The sequence below is a fragment of the Helobdella robusta genome, assembly GCF_000326865.2.
Source record: "Helobdella robusta unplaced genomic scaffold HELROscaffold_11, whole genome shotgun sequence".
Classification (NCBI taxonomy): Eukaryota; Metazoa; Annelida; class Clitellata; order Rhynchobdellida; family Glossiphoniidae; genus Helobdella; species Helobdella robusta.
In genome coordinates, this window is record NW_008703617.1 from 2,740,785 (window position 1) to 2,758,525 (window position 17,741).

Consider the following 17,741-nt stretch of genomic DNA (forward strand, 5'->3'; position numbering starts at 1 on the left):
CAAAGCTCATTTTTATAATGCACGAACACATAATACATAGCTGGATGGGAGCTATAAAAATTATTAACATTGTCATCTGCCTGCCTACACAGTGAGCTATCGTAAAGAATGAGACATCATAGCAATAATTCCTTTCTATCCATCCATCCACCCATGTTGATGGATGGATGGATGGATGGATGGATAGAAAGATGGATGAACAGCTCGATGGATGGATGGATAAGTTTGATAGACTGATAGATAGGTGAATGAATAGATAGATAGGCTGATGTATACGTGTATGATTTTTGAAAATTACAAAAGAAATGTCTAGATAGAAAAAAAACATTTAGATTGCATCTTAAGATAAACGTTCAGTAAAAATAAAAAGGAAGATTAAAATTGAATTTAGTTCTCCAACATCTAATTAGACAAACTTATGAACCGCAATTAGGTTCATCGCGTTCACCAACGCTAACCGTCATAACAACACGAACGAAAAAAACTAGAGAACAAAAAACCCACCCCCTACAACCGCCATACTCACAAACGAGTTTCAACTAATGGAGCAGAAATAATAACAGCCATTATGGCATGCATGAATTGAACGGGCCTGGTGATCTTTTGAAATATGCATGACGTGTTGGACTCGATTAAGTGATAGTTAGTTAGATCCAGGGAGTTAAAACGCGGGAACTACACGGTTTCATGTTTAATGGTTCGTCCTTCCTGTTGTCGTTTGTTAGAAATGATGTGGGATAATTTTCGACTTTGAAACTACCGTTTTGTATGTTAGCCTGTTCGTTTAATGGTTGTTTATGTTAAGTTTTGTTTACTTGAAACATAAATAAGTTTTTTATTTGTTTCAAACGTGTGAACCACTTTCGTGTTTATTTATTTTCAAAATTTAGGAAGTTTGCAAGTAGACTTGTTTAAATTTTTTTCAAATTATTTTCAAATTAGGTTTTTCTTTGTCTCAATTACTTATAAACATTTTTTTTTAATAAACCCTGCAGAGTCGATTTTTTAAAGTTTATATTTTTCATTATAGTGTACCGACTCTTACGAAATTTTTATAAATCCTTGTATACATAAATATTGTAATACAACACAAACATTGTAATTAATTGTTAACTTGTCTTATTAACATCATTAGCTTTGTTTCGGCAATGTGACTTATACACTACACTAGACCTTAAAATTACGACATACTAATTAACACTGCAATAAAGTACCATAGCAATTACTGTGTGCTACATTATTCAGGCAAAAACCAGACGATGTTAATATGAAATTTCATGAAATATACAAAGCGAGAGATAAAAACATTATGTATAAAATAGTTATACAATAATAATAACATGAAATAATAAATTCATACTTTAATAATAATTACGACACGTAAGGATTATTATGGGTTGGGTCTCTTTGTTGGGTTTTTTTCTCTAATTTTTCCACCTTTCCTGTCGTGACATCATGCGGTGGAAAAGGCGCAATTAGCAGCTGATGTCTCGTCAATGATTGATGGATATAATGGTAGCTATGATGATGGAAGCAATAAAAGGGTTAAAATGTGCATTTGATTGAGTAATTATAGGAATGTTTAACTCTCATATACATATTTTAAAATATATTTGAAAATTTATTTGTTTGAATATTATAATTATTTTGATGTTAAGTAACTAATATATCATCATTTTTGAATATTTAAAATAATTTTTAAATCTAGACCAATAAAAGCTGACAAAATAGTAACTATGGATGAATGAGTTCTACAGTTATTGCTTCTTTTGTGTTAATAGGACCAACAGTGTTCATGTGATAGCTAAATATCAAACAATAAAGAAAATTTTATCAATTTTTAAAATTAAATTTTCTATTAAAATCATTTTAAACGTTCACCCAAAGAGTTTTTTTTTATTACAATTTTTAAAGTTTTTTACTTGAATTCTTTAAACTACACACACTTTCCCAGTTTTTATTTACCTTGTTTTCTTATACGATGGCCTGAAATAGATTATAAATTTCAAAGTTTGAATAAACAGTTATAAACATTGCGTCCTTCGTGGTTCGTGTCTGGTTACTTGAAATAAATCAAAATTGAATTCAAAACGTTAACCTCTCGAAACATCCAAAGCAATTATTGTCCGAAAAACTGCTTCAAAACTTAATAAAGTAATAAAGTACTGCGACGTATATACGTACATTTAACAAAACAAAAACTTCGCTATGAAACTTTGGCTGACGAGTGACAGAATTTATACCAGTGATGGTTCACATTTTATATATTTCATGATTATGGAAATTAATCTCATGAGCCAAAACTGCAATTTAAACATCACACTAACAATCGATTCAGCAATTTTCAAAATTAATATCCCATTTAAAATTTATTTCATAGGTAGTTATATATTTCTTGAATTAAACAATCGCGTACGGTACATGTACAGTACATCATGAACGAAGTAGTAAAAAATGTAATTATCTGTAGTAGGTTTATTAATTCGGTTTATTTTTATATGATAAAGTCTCTTTAAATTGTACTAGCACAAAGTTCACAACGATTTTCTGACTAACCGACTAACACAAAGTTCGGATTGTTAACACAATTTAACATTACATTTTCAGTCTGGTTTTACATTCATTAACTAGCAGTTGATAATAAACATTTTGTAGTCTCTCTCTCTCTCTCTAGCATCAATATTTGTCATTTACGACAGCGTTTTCATGAACTATAATGAACTCACAGCAATGAAAATAATAAAATATTTACTGGTTTAGCGACGTGAAAATGTTTTAAACAACTTCAGGATTATAAATATAATAAAGGAACTGTAATAAAATTAACTTACATTATGTTGGCAACAATTACAAAATCTAAACGGATCTATACTTACTGAACCTGCAACAAAATGACCCTTTACTTAGCAGATTCCTTGCTGCAATCACTTTTATCCTCCACAACAACCACATCCTTCATCCTACTGACCGTGACCTTTGCACTTTCATACTTCCTACTCTCCAAACGTCGAAAACTTCCAGCACCGATCATAGCGGGGGATGGAACGACGTACAGACATCCGCCCTGTCTTCCCACTGTTCCCATATTTGGATCCATACCATTCCTACCATCTTTTCCAACACATTACAAGTACTTCACTAAGATGAGAGAGCGGTATGGCGACGTCGTGGGCTACTACATGATGGGGAAGTACTGGTTTTGAGAATGTTTGATCCAAATGAAATTCTATTTCAATGTTTTGTTTTTGCTCAATAAAATCATCATTATTTGTGAAAATTAAGTATTAGTAATTTTTATGTGCTTTACCGTGCGTTTATTGTGATTTGGTTTTTTTAAAATATTAATTTGGTAAAATCAAGTAATCATACAAACATAGATGGTGAACGTAAAAACTGAATCAAAGTCAAGCTAACGAATTAAAGAAACATTTTCATTATTTATTAAAACTGCAATCAACTTCGTATTTATTAAATGCATTTAAAATCAAAATGCCTCATTTGACACATTAAAAAACCACCTACCTACATTGCACTTTGTTGCAACTTTCAGCTACCAGGTAATTTTAAACAGCAGAGATGCTATACAGGAAGCCTTCGTGAAAAGATCAACGGACTTTGCGGGTAGGCCTAGGACCAGTGTCACACATTTGATTAATCCCAATCATAAAGGTTCTGATTTTTTAAAATTTTTAATAGAAACTAAACTTCTTCTTCCTGTTCCTACTAATTTATTGTCTATTTTTCTGTCCATTTGTGTCATCAACTGATACAATCGAGCCAAAAAATATGATGTCGAATTGTAATTAATTTTTTAATAATTATTTTATTGTTTTCCCGGTTGAATTGAACAAATTTGTGACAACATTTAAAAATAAATCTTACACTTGGTGGTAAAAACAACAAAAAAACTACAAACCTGCCGAAGGAATCATGTTCCGCAATTACGACGACAACTTCAAAAAGTACCACAAACTGAGTCTCGGTATCATGAAGCAATTTGGCTTCGGCAACAGAGTGATGGAGAAGAGGATCATGGAGGAAATGAAGTACTTTATGGATCACTTGGCCAGTTACAAAGGTAGAAATTTGTAAAAATGTTTAGATATTTAAACCGACTACATGAAAATTCGCATAGTATTATTTACGTTATAAAATGTTTTGTGAAAAAAATGTTTCCATTCATATTATATGATAAAACGGTTCGACAAGATTTATTCGTTTGGCATGGTTATAAGTGTTCATTTAATTATGCTAATAAATGTATCAAAAATTGATGAATTTAAAAAATTTCAAGTAGTTTAAAAATATTTTTGATTATTGTTATAAATTATTGGTGTTAAGGAATCTTATCTTATTTTAAAAGGCCGTGAATTCATTCCAACGCCTGTGATTTCCAACTGTTCCATGAATATTATTTGCGGAATTTTGTTTGGCAAGCGATTCAACGATGATGATCCGAACCTGTCCGATAACATCGGAAACATCAGAATATTTTTTAATAACATTGGAAAAGTTGTCTTAGTTAATACTTTCCCGTTTCTAAGGTTTTTTCTACGCCAGTTACAAGTTTATTTTCAATGAATATAATAACCGTAATATCACAATTAAGATGTTTTTGTAGTGAAATTAATTTTTTAAGTTGAAAACTAAAAAAATTGTTTCAATTTAGACACTTTTCCTTCTATAAGAAAGCTTTAAAAACAAGCCTCGATGCAAGGAACAAAGTCTTCAAAATGTTGGAACAGAAAATAGTCGAGTGTACAGTTGGATTGGAGTTTGCTGAAGAACATATCCATAAGGAATCCACCACTTCAGAGCAACAGGCCGATGAAGATAATTACGACATCAAGAAAGAGAGCACCTACTACAACCACTACCAACTCCAACCGAAAGATGACCAGGGAGATCAACCCACATCCAGTTTCATTCGAAGCTACATCGAACTCGAAGGTCCAGATTATGACAAGGAACAACTTCTGCATTTCATGCGCGAACTTTTTCTCGCAGGCACTGAAACGACAGCCAGCACCTTGGAATGGACTCTTGTGCTGCTGGCCAATCATCCGGATGTTCAGGAGAAAATGTTCAAAGAACTTGAGAGAGCTCTCGTAAGCAAACAATATCAAAAAGAAAAGAACATCGAGCAAAAAACGAAAAATATATCAACAGAAAAATTATTGACAGATGATAAAAGCGAAACTGAATTATTAGAAATGAACATGAATTTCATCAAAACTGCTACCTACAAATCCGTCCTACCATCCTTGGAAGATAAAAAAAATTTGCCTTACTGCGACGCAGTTTTCAATGAAATATTGAGGTATTCGCTTGTTGATTATTTACGTTCCACGAAATTATTAATTAAACAGTAGTTAATTGGCAAGTTCATTCGTTATTTAAAAATATATGAAAGAATAGTTGGATAAATGGCAAATATGTTTTTTATTATTTTTTGATGACGTTAACCTATTTAGATACTTTATTTTTTTAAAATTCGTCGTTCATATGTAATGAACGACGAATTAAAGTTATTATTAAACTAATGATATATATATCATATTGGAATGTATATAAATATATGAATGAAGATACAAGCCAGTGGCTCCAATGACCTTGCCCCACGTCGCCATGAAGGACAGTCACGTGATGGGATACTTCATTCCAAAAAGATCTACCGTTAGATTTTTTCCAAATTTTTTTAATTTTTCACAACTAAATTAATGTTAAAACTTAATGGTAAAACACTCAGTCTTGTGTTGCAGAGATCGTGTTCGAACGCAAAGAGATCCGCACTTGATATCTAGGTCATACATACATAACCTAAGTGTCTGATGCTTTTCTCTGCGTGTTCATAAGTTAAAATATGCAATTTTAGTTCTTGACAATTAAAAAACTTTATGAAACGGTAGACTCGACGTTATATAAATTAGAGTTACTGATTAATAATTTTTGAAACATTTTTGATTAAAAAGACTGATGCTTAAAGGCTGGCGCCACTGGAGATAGCTCAGTAGAGGCGTTCTAAAAATTTACAATATAATGTAATAATGTATAAATTGAAGGTAATTGGGAACGTGCACGCAGCCCATCGTGATCCTCGTGTTTGGGAGTGTCCGGATATTTTTAATCCGGAGAGATTCTTTAAGGAAAACGATGAAATGATTGTTAACAAGGAGCACATTGTGCCTTTTTCGTTGGGTTAGTTAGTTTAACGGTAGGCTAATATATGTTGGTGTTAACTTATAAATTCAAAAATGATCTATTGGTTACTAAAATGGGATTTCAATTTGAAAGATCTTTAGCAATAAAAATTTGAAGAACAAATCTTTGAGAATTAATAAATTAATGGCTGATTATCTTGTCAAATTTTTCACTTCTAAAATTATAAACCAGTATATTAAAACACTACAAAACAAATTTTAAAAATAAATTCCAACAATTAAAATTCCTCCAGGAAAAAGATCTTGCTTCGGAGAAATTTTAGCCCGTCAAGAATTTTTTCTCTCCCTAACCAACCTGGTGTGGAGGTTTAAAATCTTTCCACCTGAAGGTCAAGAAAAGGTCAATGTTGATGACGCCATGGACGTTACCGTTAAACCGTCGTCGTTTAAAATTAGGCTAGTGGAAAGGTCTTGAAGTTGAAAAATTTATCTGATCGTTTATAAGAAACAAAGCCAAACTAAGACGTACAGATGTTTTTCTATTAGATTCAAAGTAACTCTCGACATTTTGAAATCTTATTCCTATTATTTAATAAGAAATAAAAAGTTAACATTATAATTTTTATTTTGTTTGAAGTTGCTTAAAGTGAATAAACAAGCGTTATTTGTGTTAAACTAATTGGAAGATTGTACCAATAAGTTGATATTTTGAGTTTGTCTCAACTGAAAACACAAATAGTTTAGACGCGAACGCATTAAAATTAAATTTCACCTTCTCGTTCATTCCAGATCCTAAAAAATAGTTCAACCGTGACTAAATGATTTTTTCATGTTTAATCATCACTCCTATACACAACTCATTATTTTATCTCTTTTCCAGGTAATAAGATAATATTTAAAATTAAATCATCGAAAAGTATGTAAAGCAAATGACATGTAGCTTGTATTAACTGTAGATACTGTCTCTATACTCAACACAAGCACATATTTAAACTTGTATAAACTATATGCGGGTACAATGTCCGTGCACTAGTTTTATATATAGTGCTTGGTTGGGATAGAGTTGTTTGCAATAAACATGATTGAACGCTATTATATTCAGGGTTTGTTTGTATCAACTATTAAAATATTTACCTGATATTGATAATTAACGTTGTAGTTTCGTGTTGCAACAATTTTTTTCTAAAACTTTTTCATGGATTACTTTGAAAATTTATCAAATATACTCTTAAAAAACTAAAATAACAAAATTCGCATGGTAGCAAAGAGTAAAATAAGATACAAACGAACTTTAATTTACTGAGCCAAAAACACGATGACATTTTCATTAGCAACCCCCTCACTATCATCACTTTTATCCTCCACAACAACCCCATCCTTCATCCTACTGACCGTGACCTTTGCACTTTCATACTTCCTACTCTCCAAACGCCGAAAACTTCCAGCACCGATCATAGCGGGAGATGGAACGACGTACAGACATCCGCCCTGTCTTCCCACTGTTCCCATATTTGGATCCATGCCTTTCATGCCCGCCTTTCCAACTCAGTACAAGTACTTCACTAAGATGAGAGAGCAGTACGGCGATGTCTTTGCTTATTACATGATGGGAAAGTAATTTAATTTTATACGATTGCTTGCTCTTCATTTTGTTGCTCTAGTTTAAAATTATTTTTGTAAATGAAACTGTTTTGATCAGGGATATTTTTGTCTGATTTCATTTATTTCTTACGTAAAACTTACGGCATTCGTTGTACAGAGTTGCGTCATGGCACCTTTTTTGATTTTGAATTTGGTCTGTTTTACATACAAACACTTACTTTACTCACTTTGAAATTTGTGTTCTTGACAGAGATAGACTTCAGGTACAGTCTAGATTTAATTATTGCTTAAAGAAAAGATGACATAACATTAGTTAATAAATAAATTATTTTTAATACCTTCAACACATGACTTTTTGTTGCACTGCTCAGATACCAGGTGATCTTAAACAGTAAGGAGGCCATACACGAAGCCTTCGTAAAGAGGTCCACAGACTTTGCCGACAGGCCCAGAGCAGGCGTCACCAACGTCCTTAATCCAAGACATAAAGGTTTGAATGATTTCCAAATGTACTTTTATGTTTGAATTTTTATATGCTTTTTTAATTATTTTTTGTAATTATTTCACGTTTTTCATGCTCTGAAGACGACCCAAAAAGTCATGGATATAATCAGAAGAGAGATTTGCGTCTGAAATGAATTGTTAATTGGTGATTAAGCAACAAGTATGTTTCAATCAATTTTTAGTTGCCATGCCAGGGTACTGGTTGCCATTTTAACTTATACAAAATTCAATAAAATAAGTGTTGATGTTTAAATGGTTCAGTTTGTTGTGAAACAATAATCTACTATCGCAAACAGAAATTCATTTAGTGAAAGTTCAAAATTCTAGATTTGTTAACTTTAAAACTTTAAACAAGAGTTTAAAATTCAAGAAGTTTGTCTTGAAAATAAAACAGGTAGAGATGATACTTGACAGAATGAGTTCAATGTTTCTTAACAATAACTAATGATATTCTCGCTAACATGTGCAAAAGCTGTACAGATGCGTACATCATAGTTTTATGAAAATTAAACATTAGTTAATAAATGATTCATCAAAATTATTAACATTTTTATCATTCTCGAAATTCTTCTTCTTGTTTTTAACGATAAGCTTATTTTTTGTCTAAATTATTTGTTTTATATGTAGGCAGCATAAAGTCGGTCTGAATTTTATTTTTAAATGTTATACAAATGTATCAACACATTCGATAAAAATCCATTAAAACAATGAGAATATGCATAAAAAATTTAAACATTCCTGTATACATGTTGATATTGAAAATAACCACAACCGCGTCGAAGGCATCTTGTTTCGCAACTACGACGACAACTTCAAAAAGTACCACAAACTGAGTCTCGGCATCATGAAGCAATTTGGTTTCGGCAACAGAGTGATGGAGACGAGGATCATGGAAGAGATGAAGTACTTTATGGAGAACCTGGCCAGTTTTGAAGGTTTTGGTCGAATGTTAAAAATATGACAACTTTGCAATATTTGAAATATACTAATATGATGTTGTTGCTCTGTTATGGAAGCAAGAAGTGTAATAATTTATAGCAACTGAAGTTGGTGTTGCAGTGACTAGGTTTGATACCTGTAAGGTTCCCACCTAGCACCTGTGCTGTGGGTTAAGATTACTAAGAGTAGTAAAAGACAATAACAGTTTTATCAATTTTAAATTGGATTTTTTTTTTAATTTTACTGTATGAATTGAACTATTGAGTTATACAAACAAGTTAGTGATCTCAAAATAAAATGGAAAGTTAATCTGCTTAATACATCTGACATTTTGTTGTTAGTTTTTATAGCTATCGTTTTCAATTTCAACATTCATCGGAAGGTTGCGAGTTCAATCCGACTCCCGTTGTTACAAAGTGTTCCATGAATATCGTCTGCGGAATTCTTTTTGGGAAACGATTCAATGATGACGATCCAGACCTTTCCGATATCATTGCAAACATAAGAACCAGTTTCAATAACATTGGAAAAATTTTCATGGTCAATGCCTTCCCGTTTTTGAGGTTCATTTTGAAATTGTTTGACTTAATGAATTCATTAAGTATTAATTAAAAATATCAAAAATATCTAAAAAAGTAAATAATTTTAAATGCGTTTCAATATTTCAGACACTTTTCTTTCCACAAAAAAGCTCTACAAAGTTGTGTCGACGCACAGAACAAAATATTCAAAATGTTGGAACAAAAAATAGTCGAGTGTACAGTTGGATTGGAGTTTGCTGAAGAACATATCCATAAGGAATCCACCACTTCAGAGCAACAGGCCGATGAAAATAATTACGACATCAAGATAGAAAGCACCTACTACAACCACCACCAACTCCAACCGAAAGATGACCAGGGAGATCAACCCACATCCAGTTTCATTCGAAGCTACATCGAACTCGAAGGTCCAAATTATGACAAGGAACAACTTCTGCATTTCATGCGCGAACTTTTTCTCGCAGGCACTGAAACGACAGCCAGCACCTTGGAATGGACTCTTGTGCTGCTGGCCAATCATCCGGATGTTCAGGAGAAAATGTTTAAAGAACTTGAGAGAGTTCTTATAGAAGAACAGCATCAAAAAGAATTCTCGACTCAGAAATCTGATGAGAACAGTGGCCAAATAATCAATGACGTCAGCAAACTTGCTTCTGACTCTAAATTAAACTGTTCAAAACTAAACACGAATGAAAGCTTGCATCAGTCGAATGAGAAAGTTGTCAACTACAAATCCTATCTACCATTTTTGGAGGATAAAAAATGTCTGCCTTATTGTGATGCGGTTTTCAACGAAATATTAAGGTACGTAATAGCTATTTTGTGTTTTTTGGCTAATTTGCCAACAAGTTTTTGATAAAATATCCATTGTTCGACACACGCGGAATTCAAAAATTGTTTTATAAATCTTTATTGCATTGCTTCAAGTTAGTTCTTTCGCAGAAATGTGTTCTAGATCTTCGAAAAAATTACGAAAGAGCAAAAGTGTGATTATAAATAAAAGTAAATGCACGTGGCAATATGTTTAACGCCGTAAATATCCCCAAACACATGAATGAAGATACAAGCCCGTGGCACCGATGACCTTGCCCCACGTCACCATGAAGGACAGCCACGTGATGGGCTTCTTCGTCCCGAAAGGATGCACAGTCGGCTAATTTATTATATTTCAATTTTTACATTAAGTTTATAATTAATAATTTTAAAAATTTGTTAACTGAATCGGTGAAATTCTGTTTCCAATTTTTATAAATTTGTTGTTCATAAATATTTTGTACGGGAATATCTGGAAGGTGTTTGGAAACTTGCACGGAGCCCATCATGATCCTCGTGTCTGGCGGGATCCTGAAAAATTCAATCCGGAGCGGTTCTTGAACGAAAACAATGAGATGATCGTCAACAAAGAACATATCGTCTCTTTTTCATTGGGTCAGCTCATTACAAATAATTTCCACATTTTACCAAATATTCTTTCTTTATATTTGAAAAACTTATCATTCATCATTATGGAGGTATGTCACTATTCAACATTTCTCTAGGAAAACGTTCGTGCTTCGGAGAAATTTTAGCCCGCCAAGAATTTTTTCTTTCCCTTACCAACCTAGTTTGGAGGTTTAAAATCTTTCCACCTGAAGGTCAAGAAAAGGTCAATGTTGATGACGTCATGGACGTTACCGTCAAACCGTCGTCGTTTAAAATTAGACTCATTGAGAGATTTTGATGGAGCATCATCATGTTAACAAGGCTCATTTAATCCTAATTGGATTATATTAGTGAATGTACATTTGTACACACCACTGTTATCTCTATTTACTATAAAATTTTTTAAAAACTTTTTGATATGTTATTTAAAATAACGCTTCGTTTTGTTTTTCGTTTGATATTTTTAATTAAAAGAACAGAATTTGTAAAAAGCAACTTTTAAAAAATATCGGAAAGTGTACTGCTTAAATGTTATTAACATTGAAAATTTTTATGGTTGTATTGTTAAAAAATTTGATAACATTTCAAGAGAAATTCTATTTAATATTGTTAAATAATGCTAATTACGCTATACTTTGGGCTCTGTGCATGTGCCATGTATCTGCGATCATGTCTGTCATTTGTCAATTAAAATGAAGACTGATTGACATAAAAAATTGCCAGTATTGCAGACTTAAATTTTAAAACTTCTCTTAAGTCGGTTTGTTAGTTTTTAAATTAAATTCAAAATATCTCAAATACAAAATGCATTTAACTACGTTTAGCTTGAAACAAATGTACAAGCTCTAATTATAACCGCAATGCCATGGTGTGTTGAGTGTACGAAGAACAGAAACAAAATTACAAAATCAGAGAAGAAACACTGTAACATTAATGATATTCATTGAATATTATTAATATTCAAATCCTGAGCTTAAGTGACAGTTGAAGAATGGCTGGCTCATTGCCACGCTTGCACTTGGAAATTATTTCACTACTACAATAACCCAACAGTTTATTACTAAGTTTATTATTATTCACAATGATTTATTGAGTGTTATTTTTGTTTAACTTGTCAGCAATCTGGAAAGTATGATAACCTGACTATATGACGAATGCCTTGGCTTGTAAACTTCTCTTCGTTTATACGCACTGCACAACATTTGAACTAACACGAAAAAAAGTTACACATAGGTGTGTTTGATCGTATGCAAATGTAATTCATGAGTTGTGTGAGTCATTGATTACACTTCTACTTAGTACTAGAAGTGTGTGTGTGTGTGTGAGTGTGTGCTCCCGCCCAGCCAACATAATCTAGTAGGTTTATACAATTATTAACAGATTAACTATTGGAGAAATATATAGAATTGTTAAGCAAAGATTTTTGAATATAATTACAAGTTTGTAATATCTATATGCTATTAATCAGTGTCATCTCAAAAACTAACAAAAGCCCAATTATTTAATTGGATTATGAGCTTATACATGTGTGTATGCGTACATATATAAAAACACACGGAACGTCTCCTTCACAAAAAATCAATATCTCAAATCGTTCATAACAACAATACTGATAACAACAACAATAGCAACAATATGACAATAACGTAACATCAACAATAACAACACTTTACCTTGACAACACGTCAACAACAACATGCTTTTGCAAATGTTAAAAAAAGAGTAATTGTTAAGAATAAAAAAATCATCCAACACTGATTAATAGCATATAAATATTACAAACTTTAATTATGTTGTATATCCATATAATGTATATATGGCGTGTGTATGGCATCTATCCACCCATACATTCTCTCGTTATTTTGATTGCCTGATGAGTTATTTTCATATGACATACGTGTATAAAATTATTTTGATTTAGTGTATATATCACATATATATTTTTATGTTCATATATATAAATACATATATGTATATATAATATGCATATATATATGTATTCTTGTTGTAATATATAATGATAGTAAGCCTAGTAAATGCATTATGTATTTTAATATATAATGCATATATAAGATGCGCGCTATGATGTTGTGTGTTTGTTTGGTTTGTTTGTTGTGTTTGGTCTGCTGGTTTTAAACGTTAAGTGATGATATGTGGTTGATGTTTTGTGCGTTCATTGTGTTTTGTTACATTAACAGTTGAATGTGAGTTTTTAATTATTCGTATTTGAAATTGTTTGCATTGTTTTAAAAGATCTTTGATGGAATAAGCGGAACTCTAAGTGTTCTTACTGAGTATTTGTTATATGACAAAAGTCACAAAACTAGATTAAGAAAGAAAAATTTTATATATACATATATATTTACATATATCTCAACAAGTTGAACAACTAGTTAAAAACATCCAACAACAAAAAGAACTAGCTACATTCCTCTAACTAGCCAAATGATTTTAATTAAAACTAGCAAACTGACAAAATAAAAAGATAATGATGAGTTTGATCACATCTTCACCATCATCAATATTCGCATCACTGCCCTTAACTTCCTCAGCAACAACCACCATCCTACTAGTCACAACCATATTCGGAATTTCCTACATACTCATCCTCAAACGCCGAAAACTCCCAGCACCGATTATAGCAGGAGATGAAACAACATACAGACATCCTCCCTGTCTTCCCACTGTTCCCATCTTCGGCTCCCTACCATTCCTACCCGCATTTCCATTGCAGTACAAGTTTTTCACAAAAAATATGCAGAAGTATGGAGATGTAGTGGCCTACTACATGATGGGCCAGTAAGCAAGTTTTGTTTGCCGTTTGTAATTAAATTGAAGTAACTTTTGAAATAATTACCGGATACGTATCTTAAATTGGAGCACATTGTTAGCTATTATTGTTGCATCATCTTTCTATACCTTATCACTTTCTATACCTTCTATACCTTACCTATGTCTTTTGTAAGATACCTAAAAACAATTTAATATTTCATCAATTCACATCATTTTACATATAAAACAATATTAAACTGCGTACTGTCACATCAGGTACAAGATAATTCTGAATAGCAGAGAGGCGGTACACGAAGCCTTCGTCAAAAGGTCAACTGATTTTGCCGATCGTCCCAGAGCCAGGGTCAACAACGTTCTTAACCCTAACCAGAAAGGTTTTTGATTCACATTATCAGCCGAGCTTAGAGCATGGATATATATAAAATAAAATATTAAATAATATATATTATATATGTCCATTCCATGGTTTAGAATTGGCATTTAGATGGTCTATGTAAATTGAGTTATTAGATATAGTTACGAGTTATGTTTAATCGTGTATGTTAGTAAAATACTATTCTAATTTTCACTTGTTTTCAAGGGTTTCGTCAATATTTATTCAGTTTTATTCATATTATTAAAGGACTACAACTTTTATTACACGTCGGAAAGAAAATACATCATACAATTTACATAATCGTTATAATTACCTGAGTGGAAATAAAATATGCCTAGCATAGGTAAAAAAAGTGCTTGATTGCATAGTAGATAACTTTACATAGGACGTTAACATCTCGGAATTAATTAATCATTCGAGATTCAACAAACGGTAAACGGATTCTTACTAGCAATTAAACTTACATACATAGCTAGTAAAATAATTCACCCTTAATTACTATTATATTTTTTATTGTTGCTAAAGATTTTTTGCAATAGTGATTATGGTTATATTCAAGTCAATATGTCAATATATGGAATACGTAGTATCGTATCGTTTCGTTATAAAGACGAAGTATGTAAAAAATGAACTGCATTATGTAACATCTTTCTGATATGTGTATATAAATATCAATCTTTTTGATTATTAAATTTTCAAAAATTTTTGAGCAAATTTTAATAGCCCAGTGGCTTGAATGATTCTAATAAAATTATGTATAGCTGATGACCGTAATTCAACATTTCAACGATTATTATTTATATCACCGTTTCTAAAGCGAATTCCGTTTTGTGATATTCAATCAACCACTTTCTAAACGTTATAGAGGAGGTAGTAGCCAATGGAAGGGGGAAAGTTTTGAGGTTGTTGGATTTGAAATGAAAAATATTGCCAATGTTGAGGCCAAATTAAATGGTTGCCAACTTTTTTGTATCAGCATTAAGCCCTTCACACAACAAATTTTTGAATAAGCCGCATTTACTTTTTTGAATGATAAAAATATTCAAGTTTTCCTCACAAAACTTGAAAAATTGAATTAGAAATATTGCAATTTTGCAGGAATTTTGTTTCACGGTTACGACAACAACTTCAAAAAGTACCACAAACTGAGTCTCGGCATCATGAAGCAATTTGGTTTCGGCAACAGAGTGATGGAGAAGAGGATCATGGAGGAGATGAAGTATTTTATGGATCACTTGGCCAGTTTCAATGGTAAATTTTTAAATAATTTCCTGCTGAAAATTTGATAAAACTAAAACCAATATTTGATATTTGTAAGAAAAACATGAAACAAGTTTCATTTTCAACTCCAAGGTTGCGAATTTAACCCTACTCCCGTAGTTGCCAACTGTACAATGAACATCATCTGTGGAATTCTGTTTGGGAAACGCTTTAGAGATGACGACCCTGATCTTTCTGACACCATCAGCAACATCAGAACCAGTTTTAACAATTTAGGGAAAATATTTATCGTTAATGTTTTTCCATTTCTGAGGTTATTATTCAACTTTAAACTTGTGAGATTACGTTTATTAAAATATTTTCTTTTGTAATTCTTTTCAAAACTAAATGAGATGAAGATTATTTGTAAATGTTTAAATTTATTTCTACATGCCAACCTAATCTGAATTTATCAGAATTTGATTTTTCTAAAAAATATGTTTTCAACAGATATTTCTCATTCCACAAACGTGCTCTTCAAAATACAGTGGACGCTCAGAAAAAGATTTTCAAAATGTTGGAAGAGAAAATAGTTGAATGTTCTGCAGGATTGAAATATGACAGCGAAGGCAACGTCGAAAGCCCTGATGTCGCCGACAAAATTGAAAATGACGATGAGAGAGACGAAAAGCATTTATCCAGTTTCATCCGAAGCTACATAGAGCTGGAAGGTGTCAACTACGACAGAGAACAACTTCTCCACTTCATGCACGAGCTCTTTCTTGGAGGTACTGAAACTACTGCGAGTACTATTGAGTGGACCTTGGTATTGCTGGCCAACCATCAAGATATCCAAGAAAAAATGTACAGAGAGCTAGAAAGCGTACTCGCTAGCAGGTTTCAAGAGGCAGAGAGTCCAAGAGCTGGAACAGATGACCAGCCAAAGAAAGAGTTGAATAGCGATAGCAAGAGCTCTGACGAAATGGAATATTTAAAACAACATATGAATAAAATTGTTCGCCGTTCAACTCTTGTCAATTATAAATCTATACTGCCGTCTTTGGAAGACAAAAAACATTTACTGTATTGCGATGCGGTTTTCCACGAAATATTAAGGTTTGTCAGTAGTTAGTTTTGAAATCTGTTAAACATTATAATTTTAAGTTAAAAATATAAGAATTTATTTCAATTTCACAAATGTATTTAATACAAGCAAAAGAGTTTTAATTTTTTTTTATACAACAAATACATGCACAGCCATTTACATCCATATAAATTTAAGTTGCCTAACTCTGGACCAATATTATATTAAAAAATTCTAAATTCTAGTTCTGAAAAATAGTTGCATGGGAATATTTGAATGAAGGTACAAGCCCGTGGCTCCGATGACCTTGCCCCACCAGACGATGAAGGACACTCACGTCATGGGCTATTTCATTCCTCAAAACACTACGGTTCGTGTTTCATCAAAGATTTTTTTATAGTTTTTGTAAAGTATTTATACATTGCAATCAGTGAACGGATTAATAATAATAACAACGACAACAACACATAATAATGTTGAATAAATTATTTTCATAAAAAGCAACGACATGAAATTTGAAAAGTAAATAAACCCAAACTGTTGATAATATTTCGCAAATAACAAATGCAATTGATTAACGACTGAAGGTGATTGGCAATCTACACGGAGCCCACTTTGATCGTCGTATCTGGGAGGAACCAGACATTTTTGATCCTGAAAGGTTCATCGACCGAAGTGATGAGACAATTAAAAATAAAGAACATATCGTGGCATTTTCTCTCGGTTTGTTGGTTGTTTGCTTAAATTTTTAAGGGTTTCTTATGGCTTTGATCTTCTTGTTTGTAGTTTTTATTCATATGGAATAACTTTTTGTCAATAAATTAAAAAAGTTTATTAATTCTTTTTTCATATTTTCAAAACTTTGTAACCAATCTAAATCTGTTCCAAACCAGGCAAGAGATCGTGCTTCGGAGAAATTTTGGCCCGCCAGGAGTTCTTTCTTTCCTTAACGAACCTGGTTTGGAGGTTCAAAATTTTACCACCGCGTGATCAACAAGAGGTCAAGGTCGATGACGTCATGGACGTAACTGCCAAACCTTCGCCATTTAAAATTAGGCTTTTGGAAAGAAATTAGTTGGGGGAAAAATTGTGGCTAACTTATTAACTGAGTAAAATAA

The 17,741-nt window shown here is 32.2% G+C and overlaps 4 protein-coding genes across 4 annotated transcripts; all 4 read left to right on the plus strand.

The window, feature by feature from the left end:
* Positions 1-2,891: 2,891 nt before the first annotated feature.
* On the plus strand, positions 2,892-5,372 carry HELRODRAFT_167366 (hypothetical protein; the record flags this gene model as incomplete). Its single annotated transcript, XM_009012882.1, has 5 exons — positions 2,892-3,190; positions 3,551-3,669; positions 3,926-4,078; positions 4,364-4,544; positions 4,670-5,372. The coding sequence occupies 5 exons, from the start codon at positions 2,892-2,894 to the stop codon at positions 5,370-5,372; spliced, it is 1,455 nt and encodes a 484-aa protein (XP_009011130.1).
* A 235-nt stretch (positions 5,373-5,607) lies between these two features.
* Positions 5,608-6,636, plus strand: HELRODRAFT_167367 (hypothetical protein; the record flags this gene model as incomplete). The annotated part of the gene is made up of 3 exons (XM_009012883.1): positions 5,608-5,676; positions 6,063-6,198; positions 6,455-6,636. The coding sequence occupies 3 exons, from the start codon at positions 5,608-5,610 to the stop codon at positions 6,634-6,636; spliced, it is 387 nt and encodes a 128-aa protein (XP_009011131.1).
* Positions 6,637-7,262: 626 nt separating this feature from the next.
* HELRODRAFT_109176 (hypothetical protein) lies at positions 7,263-11,962 on the plus strand. Its single transcript, XM_009012884.1, has 9 exons — positions 7,263-7,775; positions 8,135-8,253; positions 9,050-9,202; positions 9,589-9,769; positions 9,875-10,556; positions 10,813-10,896; positions 11,041-11,176; positions 11,287-11,515; positions 11,537-11,962. Exons 1-8 carry the CDS (start codon positions 7,477-7,479, stop codon positions 11,466-11,468), a joined length of 1,836 nt encoding a protein of 611 aa, XP_009011132.1. The 5' UTR covers positions 7,263-7,476; the 3' UTR covers positions 11,469-11,515; positions 11,537-11,962.
* Positions 11,963-13,661: 1,699 nt separating this feature from the next.
* HELRODRAFT_72409 (hypothetical protein) lies at positions 13,662-17,698 on the plus strand (the record flags this gene model as incomplete). Its single annotated transcript, XM_009012885.1, has 9 exons — positions 13,662-13,969; positions 14,219-14,337; positions 15,438-15,590; positions 15,693-15,905; positions 16,088-16,453; positions 16,607-16,655; positions 16,906-16,993; positions 17,211-17,346; positions 17,517-17,698. 9 exons carry the CDS (start codon positions 13,662-13,664, stop codon positions 17,696-17,698), a joined length of 1,614 nt encoding a protein of 537 aa, XP_009011133.1.
* Positions 17,699-17,741: the final 43 nt, after the last annotated feature.